The 13331-nt window shown below is 38.4% G+C and overlaps 1 protein-coding gene across 2 annotated transcripts in view; it reads left to right on the plus strand.

Moving 5' to 3' along the window:
* LOC124615461 (ral guanine nucleotide dissociation stimulator-like 1) overlaps positions 1-13331 on the plus strand; it is a 558067-nt gene that overhangs the window by 506476 nt on the left and 38260 nt on the right. For both annotated transcript variants that reach the window (XM_047143368.1, XM_047143367.1), the window contains exons 8-9: positions 8817-8927; positions 11335-11499. In XM_047143368.1, the coding sequence (XP_046999324.1) occupies positions 8817-8927; positions 11335-11499 (276 nt within the window). The remainder of the gene's footprint in view (positions 1-8816; positions 8928-11334; positions 11500-13331) is intronic.

A 13331-nucleotide genomic window follows, 5' to 3' on the forward strand; every position in this document is an offset into this window, starting at 1 on the left:
TGTTGTGTTGCCCACTTGGTAGCACGTGCATCATGAATTGGTGGTACAGATCTTCTACACTCTGTCCAGTGGTCATTAGAGGGTGCTATAAGGGCTGCATCATTCAATGAAAGGGGTATAATTTTGAAGGGGCTCTATTCATTAATGATTAACATCTCATTTAATCCAGAAGGGCAAAACTTTTCAAAGTAAGTTACATCAAAATTCTAGTAAAAAAATCAGTGAAAAAAGTTAAGGGGATTACTGTTGATACTAAAGTTATGTTGGAGATCATTACAAAATAGGAGAGGAGCAGTGGGTAGCCTTTAAATATGCGCAATCTTAATTGGGGGTCATACCAAATGTAGATTCATATTTTGTCATTTATAACACACAAGAACTATGTATAACAGTCTTGGAGTCGTCAATGAAAATGTAGAACTTCCACAGTTATTATGTTGATTGTAACACATAGATTTAAGAGGATGTGTTGATCATCAGGCATTAGCTAATTTATAATCGGGTAACGCAACAAAGCATTAAACTTGCTGCAAATACTGTCAAGATACTGCTGAAGGCAGTATACTCTACAATTTCATTCTATTTTCTACTTTTCAAGTAGGATAGTTGCTCCTTAACAAATTGATACAAATCAAATGACTACTACTCCTTTATGTGAAGTGGGGTAGTCAGTTGAAAAATTGAGATTAAAACTGACTGTACTAGTACACTTAAATAGTGATACCTATTGAGATTTAATAAACATGAATTTGGGTAACAGGCGGACAAAATGGCTCATGATTAAATCTAAGGGGAGAGAGAAATTATCTTTACCCACTTTACAACCATTTGTCCTGCTTCCCTAGTGGTTGAGATAAAATATATATATATATATATATATAAACTTTGAGGTTCGCCGATGACATTGTAATTCTGTCAGAGACAGCAAAGGACTTGGAAGAGCAGTTGAATGGAATGGACAGTGTCTTGAAAGGAGGATATAAGATGAACATCAACAAAAGCAAAACAAGGATAATGGAATGTAGTCTAATTAAGTCGGGTGATGCTGAGGGAATTAGATTAGGAAATGAGGCACTTAAAGTAGTAAAGGAGTTTTGCTATTTGGGGAGCAAAATAACTGATAATGGTCGAAGTAGAGAGGATATAAAATGTAGGCTGGCAATGGCAAGGAAAGCGTTTCTGAAGAAGAGAAATTTGTTAACATCCAGTATTGATTTAAGTGTCAGGAAGTCATTTCTGAAAGTATTCGTATGGAGTGTAGCCATGTATGGAAGTGAAACATGGATGATAAATAGTTTGGACAAGAAGAGAATAGAAGCTTTCGAAATGTGGTGCTACAGAAGAATGCTGAAGATTAGATGGGTAGATCACATAACTAATGAGGAAGTATTGAATAGGATTGGGGAAAAGAGAAGTTTGTGGCACAACTTGACCAGAAGAAGGGATCGGTTGGTAGGACATGTTCTGAGGCATCAAGGGATCACCAATTTAGTATTGGAGGGCAGCGTGGAGGGTAAAAATCGTCTAAAAACAAAGATGATGTGACTTACCAAATGAAAGTGCTGGCAGGTCGACAGACACACAAACAAATACACGTGTGTATGTTTGTGTGTCTGTCGACCTGCCAGCACTTTCATTTGGTAAGTCACATCATCTTTGTTTTTGTATATATAAATTGATAGGAAAGGAGGGAATATCCTTCATTACCAAGTCCTAGTTTGTTAAAGACCAATGTTTTGGTATATTACATAATACATCTTAACCTTCACATGCTCTTCGTGTAATTAAAAAAGTAACACACAGACTGATTTAACTTCTCTAATAATTAATCAGTACCTGTGGTTTGCAGTCTCACTATGTTCATGAGGAAAAATCTTCGGGCAACACACACATACATACATACATACATACACTATGTGATCAAAAGTTTCTGGACACTCCCGACAATATACGTTTTTCATATTAGGTGCATTTTACTGCCACCTACTGCCATGTACTGCATGTCAGCAACCTCAGTAGTCATTAGACATTGTGAGAGAGCAGAATGGGGCACACTGCAGAACTAACAGACTTCTAACGTGGTAAATGCCATCGACGCCTCGCTTGGTGTAAGGGGCGTAAACATTGGACAATTGAACATTGGAAAAACATTGTGTAGAGTGATGAATTTCGGTACACAATGTGACGATCTGATGGCAAGGTGTAGGTGAGGCGAATGTCCGGTGAACGTCATCTGCCAGCATATGTAGTGCCAACAGTAACATTTGGAGGTGGTAGTGTTATGGTGTGGTCATGTTTTTCATGGAGGGGGCTTGCACCCCTTGTTGGTTTGCATGGAACTATCACAGCACAGGCCTACATTGTTGTTTTAAGCACCTTTCTCCTTCCCACTGTGGCATCTTTCAACACAATCGAGCACCTGTTCATAATGCACGCCCTGTGGCGGAGTGGTTACATGACAATAACATCCCTGTAATGGACTGGCCTGCACAGAGTCCCGACGTGAATTCTATAGAACACTTTTGGGATGTTTTGGAATGACAACTTCATGCCAGGCATCACTGACCATCAATGATACCTCTCCTCAGTGCAGCACTTCATGAAGAATGGTCTGCTATTCCCCAAGAAATCTTCCAGCACCTGATTGAATGTATGCCTGCAAGAGTGAAAGCTATCATCAAGGCTATGGGTGGGAAACACAATATTGAACTCCAGCATTACCAATGGAGGGAGCCACAAACTCGTAAGTCATTTTCAGTCAGTTGTCCGGGTGCTTTTGATCACGTATTGCACATACATACATAATGTAAAATAAAAGACAGGGGTTGCATTTGACGTTATACTAAAACACAAATTTTGAGTGTACCAGGAGTACATAGTTAATACCATGGAAGCAAAAAGACCTTTACTTCAGCCTTACAAAAATACAGTCAGGCAAATATAAAGTATTTGTATCCCTACATGGGTGCCTCAAGGATCATAAAAATCCAGGCAGACTTTGCCAAATGTCTTAGGTTATAGTTCACAAAATTCATTGAAAAGGACTAGGAGTATATGACATTGAATAACTGAATCAGTACACAACATTGACATCATCTGCCACCTTTGTGGCATGATCTCGATCTCTGTTATCAGATTATACAGTAATGAACAAATACATAATTGTATGTCATAGCCAGACACTAGATTTTAGATCACACATTTCGTCTTCAGGCCCTCTCTCTTCCTGATAGTTGCTGGTTGGCTGTGACTTGGGGACAACCTGTTTATGTGAGATATAGCATTGCTTATAATAGCCCTTATCATACAGTACTCAGATGATTTTCCAATTAGAAGCAGAGCCAGAGGAGAGGAGATGCCACTAGCCAGCAATACAGTCATCTTGTAGTTCTGGTAGTGTTAGTCACAGATGTGTGAAGCAACACTATACAAGCTAATTTACCCGTTCTCGTGGGCAGTGAGTCAGTAGATTGTTTGTAGCAGACGGGTATTAGTTATGTGGAATGGACCCACTATTGTGCTGATGATGCATTTCAGATTTTAAATCTGGCAGGTAAACAGAATGCGATGTTAGCATATGTTAAAAGTATATTTCAGTTGAGCAGACAGTTAAATTGTAACTGAGATGCAGTATGGGTAGGTTGCAAGAAAATGGTGTGCCATGCGAATATGAAAGGCATCACATAAGGGCAGCGTACTGCCAGCTGGGTAAGCCATGAAAAACGCACACCTTATTCTGATGTCAGATGACACAGCATAACTTCTGCGGAGTGGAAGAAGGGCACTCATGACATGGAAAGTAATGGCTGCCTGCTTGGAAACAGCAAGCAGGGATCTGGAAGAGTAGGGGAAGGCAATAGCCATATGATGGCTCCGCATCAGCCATGCACATACCTGGGGAAAAAGAGGGGGAAGTGAGAATGGAAAATATGACATCCTGTTCAATTCGTAGTATTGCTAAAACAAACTGTAAATACTGTGCATTATTTTTGACTTGTACAATCCATACATTTTGCATAATAAAAGAACTATCCTGAAGAGGTGGGTATCCCTTTAATGAAAGTAACATAGCCTTCAAATATATTATGAGAACTACACCCATAAGATCAGGCTTGCAATTCAGTCTCATTTCAGTAAAGAGAATTGAATAGAAAACCATTATCCTATTTACAAATCGATCTACTGATAATGAATGTGAGGAAACAGTGATGATGACAGAAAAGTGAAAATTAATGAGAGAACACATCATGTAGTTTCAATGAATATGAATAAAATTTATACTTAAGCGGGCTCACTCATAACATAGAGGAGCAAAAGTAACAAAAAAACATAAACTGTATTCCAGGTAGCACACTGATTAAGATAACAGTTCCTTTCTCAAGGCAGTGACGTAATTGATGTATGTATAACACATTGATAAAATGGGTAAAATGGATGAGGAGATTGTGGTACTGCTTATATTGGCAGGTAGCCTGATAAGTTCCCACAGTGGACACGGTACCACTTATCTCTTGCTGTGGCTGCCAGCATGGCATGTGAGTAGCCCAAGCCCCTGTCCATCTCGCTATCAGTACATGGTCATCGACTTGAAAGGCTGGTCATATACTTTCAACATATGTGGCTTTCTTCTCTAAGTTTAACACAGTGCAAACATTTAGACAGATCTGCACTGTCTTGTGATTGGAGGCCATAGGTATGCTTGAAATGTAAGGGTTACTCTGATGGTGCTTGGGGCCAGGGATTTCTGTGCTTCTGAACATATTTCATAGTACTGGGTTTGACTCATGGTGGTTCCACCAGAGGGCAAGGATGGCACTGCTTGTCTGCAATGGTGCTTCAAGCTACTGTAGCACATGATTACAGAGCAGTTGGGAGACTGCTCTGTAATCATGTATTAGTCCAAACTTATTGGAAACAAATCTATCAGTCTGTCTTTGAATTGCTTCAATATCTTCATTCAGTGCAGACCCCAAATACTCAAGCAGTACTCAAGCATAGGTTGCACTAGTGTCCTATATGAGGGTCTTCTTTACAAATGAACCACACTTTCCAAAAATTCTCCCAATAAACTGAAGTGAACCATTTACTTTCCATACTACAATCCTTAACATGCTCATTCCACTTCATATCACTTTCTGTGTTATACCCAGCTATGTAAATGACGTGACCGTATCAAGCAGACCACTACTGATGCTGTATTTTAACATTGTGCATTTGTTTCTCCTACTCATCTGCATTAACTTTAATTTTTCTACATTTAGAGGTAGCTGCCATTCATCGCTTCAACTAGAAATATTTTTATAAGTTGTCTTGTGTTCTCTTACAGTCACTCAATCATGACACCTTTCTGTATGCCACAGCATCATGATCAAGCTGCTGCAGACTGCTGCTCGTCCTATCCACCAGATCATTTATGTATACAGAAAATAAACAGCTGTCCTCTCAGGCTTCTCTGGGGCACTTCTGATGATACCCTTGTTGCTGATGAACCCTCGCTGTTAAGGACAACATACTGGGTTCTAGTACTTCAGAAGTCGTTGAACCACTCACATACCTGCGAACCTATTCCATATGCTTGTACCAGATTTGATGCAATGTTCTGTGGAGCTGGTAGAGCTGTATTTACAATAAAAGTTAGCTGCATTGTTAATGTACAGTAAGATAGTTCTTACAAACACTTGCAAGACATGTTTCGCAGTTGACACAGTGCCACTACTGTGGAAGTATTCCTTACAGGGTGACAAGGAATGTCCCAATAATGGAGTCAGTGATTAATTGCACATATATTTTATTTATGAAATGCAATACAGTAGCTTGTCTATGATGTATCATAGCTCAAAATGCACTGAAGTCTTTGAATCATCCACAGATGTCCTCTTTCTCATTTGCCAGTGATCCATGTCACAGTCAGTATCCCCATAATCAGCTTTCACACTATTTCTCAACATTTCCCCTCTTGAACAGCATGCAGGAAAAATGAACATTTAAATCTTTCCATGGGAGCCCTGATTAATCAAAATAAGAGTCATGATGGTCACTCCTCACTATATAGATGTCCATCAGTAGAATATTTTTGCATTTGGAGGAGATAGTTAGTTATTGAAATTTTTTGAAAAGATCTCACATGTTTTTTAAAAAAAAACACCTTTGTTTCAAAGGTTGAAACCCCAACTCATGTATCATATCCTTGACACTCTGTCCCCTGTTTCATGAAAGTACAAAATGACGTGCCCTTCTTTGAACTTTTTCGATGTCCTCTGTCAACCCAATCTGGTAAGCATCCTACACTGCACAACAGTACTTTAGCATCTCTTTAGTAGCTCTGTTGCAACTTGTTAGTGGTTTGCCAATATCTCTGGTTCACTCTCCCTTCAGTATTATCTATCTGATTGTACCTATTTAAGTTGGCATAACTGTAAGTCCTGGCAGCCTTCAGCTGAATTGGCAACCTTCACTTTTGTGAAACTTATTGTATAACCTAAATTTAACACATTACTTTTAGCACTCATGTGGATGACCTCACACTTTCAATTATTTATGGTCAACTGCCACACTTTGCACCATACAGATGTCTTGTCTAAATTATTTTTCTATTGGTTTTATCTTCTGATGACTTTATTAGACATAAATGACAGCCTCATCTGCAATCAGTCTAAAAGGGCTGTCCAGATTGTCACCTACATCATTTAAGTAGACGAAGACCAGTTTAGGGCTCATAACATTTCCACATAGAATGTCAGATATCACTTCTGTTTCACTCAATAATTTTCCATCAGGTACTGCAAAATGTGACTTTTTTAAAGGAAATCAGAAATACAGCTGCACAACTGGGATGATACTCCATAGGCATACAATTCAAACAGATGCGACAGATGTGGCTTATAGATCACAGGATAATGCAAGACTTTTCTTCTTCTTCTTCTTCTTCTTCTTCTTCTTCTCCTCTCTCTCTCTCTCTCTCTCTCTCTCTCTCTCTCTCTCTCTCTCTCTCTCTCTCTCTCACTCACTAAAAAGGTACTCCTTTTGTCAGTACCTTGGTCAGGGGCTTGGTGACAGTAGCATAATCTTTGATGAAATGGTAATGGGGGGAGAGAGAGAGAGAGAGAGAGAGAGAGAGAGAGAGAGAGAGAGAGAGAGAGAGAGAGATAGAAATGGATAGTGTTCAGTGCCTTCGTATCTATATTTGCATTGCTTTGGGTTTCTCGTAGTATTTTTTCTCTGGAAATGACAACTCCATTTGCATCTTTCCTTTTCTCTGTTTTTGAAATTCCCTATGCCCTTCATGAATCTAACTTCACTCTGCTTTACATCTACATTCACATTTCGCAGACCTTTGTGAAATGCATGGTAGAGGTGTCCCCCATTGCACTACATATTAAGATTTCTTCCCATTCCATTCACATGTGGGTTGCTGGAAGAATGATTGATTAAATACCTCTGTATGCACTGTAATTTATCTGATCTTTTTTTCCTGGTGTCTGCAGGAGAAATACATAGGAGTAATTTACTCTTAGGTTCCTCACTTAATACTGGTTCTTAAAACTGTGTAATTAGTCTTTAACATGATAGTTGTTGCCTATTTTCAAGCATTTTACTGTTAAGTAAGGTTTTTCAGTATTTCTGTGAGTCAAACTTGTGACCATTTGTAATGCCCTGCTTTGTATACATTCAAATCAACTGTTGGTCCTAGTTGGTGTGGGTATCACATGCTTCTAAGATAGGGCATACACCAATGTTTTTAAGCAGTCTACTTCATTCTCCCAGTATTCAATCAATGAACCTTTGTCTGCCACCTGCTCTGAAATCTACCGAGTCTATGTGATTGTTCCATTCCATATCAGCACAAACCGTTACATCCATGTTCTTATGTGAGTAGACTGATTTCAGTTTTGAATAGTTGATATTGTAGTCACAGGAAATAACCTTTCTCTAGAATGACATTTTCACTCTGCAGCAGAGTGTGCGTGGATATGATACTTCCTGTCAAATTAAAACTGTGTGCTGGACCAAGACTTGAACTTGGGATTTCGAGTCTCGGTCCGGCACACAGTTTTAATCTGCCAGGAAGTTTCAACCTTTCTCTATTTTTTGAGGAGCACAATTTTTTGTTTCTAAAACTTTGGTTACCTTAAATTTTCCAGCTGTGCCCTGTGTTCCCTTTGACATGATTTGAAAATTTCATTGTTTACATCCCTCTTGTCATGTCATGCTGTCTCTATCTGGAATTGAGGCCATGACTGACTACTCTACTGAAACCCACTTCTGCCATCTGCTGTTTTTGCTCATGCCTGTTAAATCTAGTAAATAGAGGTACTCTTTGTTTTTAGGACTGTATACTCTTTTATAGTCACTTTAGTGCACGATGATGATTCTGTGAGTAAGAGTAAGACTATAAATCCAAAGGTCTGGTATGTGGTCCTCAGTTTGTATCGTCTCTTTCGACTGTGGCAATGATTTATTAATGTGAGAAATGTGAAATCCTACTGTGCTTAAGAGACCATGTTTAAATGTAAGTCCCCTTTAACTGGACGAGTAAGTCAGTTCGGAGAAAGTCAAAGGCATGCCATCTCCATTAGGACCATACCTGACCACCTCTCAAATTGAGGACAATTTTACCTTTTTAACAGTAGCTTATAATCATTTTCTCAAATATTTTCTAAGAAAAATTAAATTTAACAGTAGTATTACAATTTCAATCAATGTGCACTCTTTTCAGTTTCTTGTTATAGTTTCTGACACATTGTCTTCATATTAACACCAGCTGAATTATCATCAGTGACAAAATTTCTAAATAAAAATGTTTCCTTTATTTTCAGGAGTTAAGAATACTGAAAAATTTCTCATCATTAAAAGCAATCATTTCTGGGCTACAGTCAAATCCTGTGTATAGACTGCAGAAATCATGGCAGCTTCTACCCAGGGAGAAGGTATAGTAACTTTAATTATTACTTTGTGTTGTAGCATGTGATCATGTAACTGCCTTATTGTAAAAGAATTAAAGTGCCTTATTGATCAGATTAGTTTACAACAAACACTGGCTATTACAGCTCTCAAGAAAGATACTGAAGGAAAATTAGATGAGCTAAAACACTTATAAGAAGGGTCATTCAGAAGGTGTTGTAAAAGTAATTCAAGTAACTGTATTTTACAGACTTACAATTATCATATCTTCTCATATTAGTAGCCCATTGTTATATATAGGAATGCACCATGTAAAACAAATCAATGAAATGTCTGTAACAGAGTTACACTTTTTTTCCAAAAGTTTCTCAAAGATGCTTCCAAGGATCTAGATTGTTTGGCACACAGGGTTTTTTTTTCTTTTGTGTGTGTGTGTGTGTGTGTGTGTGTGTGTGTGTGTGTGTGTGTGTATGTGTGTCTGTGTGTCTGTGTGCCTACAGAGTGACTCTACTACTGTGGGTGATCAAAATATGAAATAAAGTCCAAAGGTTTCAGAAGATCTGACATAGAACTGAAAGCACCATGTAGATTGAGAATGCTGTGGATTATTTGTAACAGATGAGTTCATTGCTTTCATACAAAAAAACTAGTAGGCAGGTCCTAATGAATAACTGTGTCACTGGTTTTCATTTGAGAATATTTTGTTTTGTAGTGGATCCCGGTGTGCTGAGATAATACTGAGGTGTGAAAACAAAGGTCCTCTCGAAAGTGTAGATGTTAACATATGAGGGCTGTTCAGTAAAGAATGATCATAATTTTTCACGCTAAAGTTTAATCTCGTGATATTCTGTTAGCTTAATGTGCAACAAACACACCATAGTAGTTTCATTGTTGGGACTCCTGGTTCCCACCTGTGTGAGGCACGCAATGTCAGACATGTTCAGTATTGCCTACTGCTGCAATGGAGGTAACATGCGAGGAACAATATGCGGCTTTGAAATTCTGCTTTCGTCTGAACAAATCTTCAGCTGAGGCCTATACAGTGTTACAGGAGACCTATGAGAGTCTATTCTTCCCTACAGCACAACTAAAAGGTGGTTCAAAATGTTTAAAGAGGGGAGACAATCAATTTCAAAGGAAGGTGGACCCAGTATTCCAGTTACTGCTCTTATGGAAGAAAACATCAACACCGCTGCTGTTATTGTGAGAGAGAATCGACAAATTACCTTAAGATCACTTTCTGAAAGACTGAACATTTCATTGGGTGCCACCCACATGCTGGTGACAGAAAAATTACACGTGACGTGTGTTTGTGCACGATGGGTTCCAAGGCTGTTGATTCCTGAACAAGAAGGACATTTGCATGCAGGTCCGCATGTAGTTAAGACTGATGTTAGAGGAAGATCCAGAGTTTCTTTCAAATATAATCACTGCAGATGAAACCATTTTGATCCTGAGAGCAAACAGCAAAGCTCCATGTGGAAATGCCCTTCATTACTAACCCCCAGAAAAGCAAAAGTGGTTACTTCTGCTGGGAAAGTTGTGGTCATCTCATTCTTTGATATTCATGGAATGGTTTATCAGCTGGATGCTGCACCACGATAATGTGTGGCCACATATTGCCAATGCTGCTGCTGAATATCTTAAAAAAATCAACGTGAAGTGCATCCCTCACCCTCCCTATAGTCTGGATTTAGCCCCATGTGACTTTCTTCTATTCCCTAACATGAAGAAACGCCTTCAAGGGAGGCATTATCAATCACAGTGGTGAAGGCTGTGGAGGTGATTTTGAAGGACCTCTCAAAAAATTATATCCAGCGTGTATTTGAAGATTGGCAGAAATGCTGGGACAAGTGCATTGCATTCATGGGAGACTGCTTTGAGAAGGACCATCAAAATTATGAGGATGTGTAAAGGTATGTTGTCAAAAAAAAGTTGTGAACATTCTTTATTGAACAGCCCTTATATTATGACATACAATGAAAAGCTATTATTGTCAACCGAAGCAATCAAATGCTTCAGCTGAGTTAATGGAATAATTTAATGAGGCAAGGAGTTTTGCCTGACTGTATATACAGAACAAAGGAAAAGTGAGTTTGGTACATTTAATTATTGACAATGTAACATATTTTACTATTTAGCAGGTAACACTTACTTTATGATGAATTTTATGCTTTTTGGTGCCTTAAGTTTTATATCACCATGTAAGCTGTTTAAAATGTCTTTAAGCTTCCTAATGTTGATCTAAGGATTGAAACCGAATATAATGAATAATTGTGTATGCAGCCCTTGGTAGTGAACTAAGACATTCCTTAAGTACTTAGTAGCTATACAGCACCATCTTCACAAATTTTATTGACATTTTTACTGTCTGACTCGGTGAGCTTCTAAATTTAATGTCATACTTGAAGTTTTTTGGTTTGTTTCTTGCAGGTGGAACTGTTTGAAGAACTAGCCAGGATATTTAGTGAGGATAATAATCAGTGGGCTCAGCGTGAACTACTTATGCGAGAAGGAACAGCAAAATTTGCTGACACAGTTGGTGAAAATGACAGGCAGTTACAAAAAGTAATCCAGCGGCAGCATAATAATAGTGGAGTATGTTTCAGCAGTATTACATCATCTTACTAATGGTGAATTGTAGTCTAGCATTTGAATCCAAAAGATTTCATGGTAATACAGTAGTTCACATATGCATTAATAAGTATAGAGACACACATACAAATACCTGTCCACACTCGGTGTTTGCACTGGTTTTGTTTTTTATATTACTCTTGATTAGAAACATTATTCTTGACTTTCAGCTCTGACAAAAAGTTTTAGAGTTAAGGTCAATGTGCAAAACATCTGAGTCATAAAAAAGACCACTATCTGTAAGTTTATTCCTCAGACCTCTGTCTCTAATTCTGCAACCAAGTTGACCAGCTCACTCCTGGGTGGGATGAGTGGGCTAGGGTCCATGTAAATTACAGCAATCCACTCCACCGACAGTTGCCTTCTCACAAGCAGCACATCATGGCTATATCTTTCTCAACCTGGAGACAAGTCTCTGTTCTACAGAGATATAATGGAACACACAAAATTAACTTACATGATTTAGAGGCAGGTGGCACATCCTGTAAGAGTTAACTGATGGCTGTGGCTGCAAGAAGGGCAACCAACCACAAAGTTAAAAATACACAAGTGTCAAACAATTAACTAGAGCAAACAGGATAATTTCAGGAGGACAAGAAGCCAATGAGTTACCACTTTTCCATGTCCTTTCGTGAGCAAAGGACTGATTCAGAGATGAATCAACATGTTAGCTAACCTTTCCCAGTCTAGTGACCATAAAAGTTAAAACTCTATTTCTGCATTTAAATGGCAATATTTTCAGTTCTCTAGTAATAAACTCATTTGTTGGGGCTCAAGTGGAAGGTAAATCCTTGTAGAATATTTCTCGTTTGACACTTCGTGTGTCAGTTCAGGATAAAATGAATAAAAACAGTTTTAATAAAATGTTATTAAACACAGAATTTTGTCAAATGTCTTTTTCAGAAATTTTATTTCTTTTTATTGAATCAATATACTGTGGAGACAATGGTGAAAACACACAATATTTCTTTTGATATAAAAGAATAGGGCCAACGCATTGTCCAATATTAAAAGCTATATTGACCATTAGCTGGTGTTAGCAGAAACAAACATTTGAATATATTTGCTCAACAAACTAGTTCTTATAGACTCACAATGAGAGTGGTGGATCCCTCAAATTCTCTCATGCTGCTGTGGGTTTTATGACTCCAAATTAATAGCCACTATTCTAACAGACACCAAATATATTCCAGAGACTTCAAAAAGCCACTCTAGCATACACATTCATTTTTCTTTGAAGCCCATTGTAATTGTTGTAGTTGCAGAGACAAGGACATACTCTGCCGATACAGAAAATGTCCAACTGAAAACTGTTCCCAAAATATGCAAAGCTCGTGTAAATATTATTCATTGAGCATCCACCTAGACCAGACTAAACATTCGGAATGCCACATGTTGAACCATGATCACCACTCCATAGAACCACCTGCCACTAATTAGTAACAGCATGGTATGCACAAGTCCAAGTGATACTCAGCAAGCCACTGTGTAGTGCATGGTGGAGGGTACCTTGTACCACTTCTAGTCATTCCCTTTCCATCGAACTTACAAATTGATTGATTGGAAAAGCGAAGGTCTGTACGCCTCTATGAGCCTTAATTTCTCTTACATTGCCTTAACAGTCCTTAAGCAAAACATATGTTTGCTGAGCAGGATCATTCTGCTGTCAGTTGCAGATTTTGGTGCTCTAAATTTTCTCAGTACTGTTTTGTGAGAAGAACAGTGTCTTCAATCCAGGTTTCCCATTTGGGTTCACAAGGTATCTCTGTAATACTTGCAGGTCATTCAAAAATACT

The sequence above is a fragment of the Schistocerca americana genome, chromosome 5 (assembly GCF_021461395.2).
Source record: "Schistocerca americana isolate TAMUIC-IGC-003095 chromosome 5, iqSchAmer2.1, whole genome shotgun sequence".
Lineage (NCBI taxonomy): Eukaryota > Metazoa > Arthropoda > Insecta > Orthoptera > Acrididae > Schistocerca > Schistocerca americana.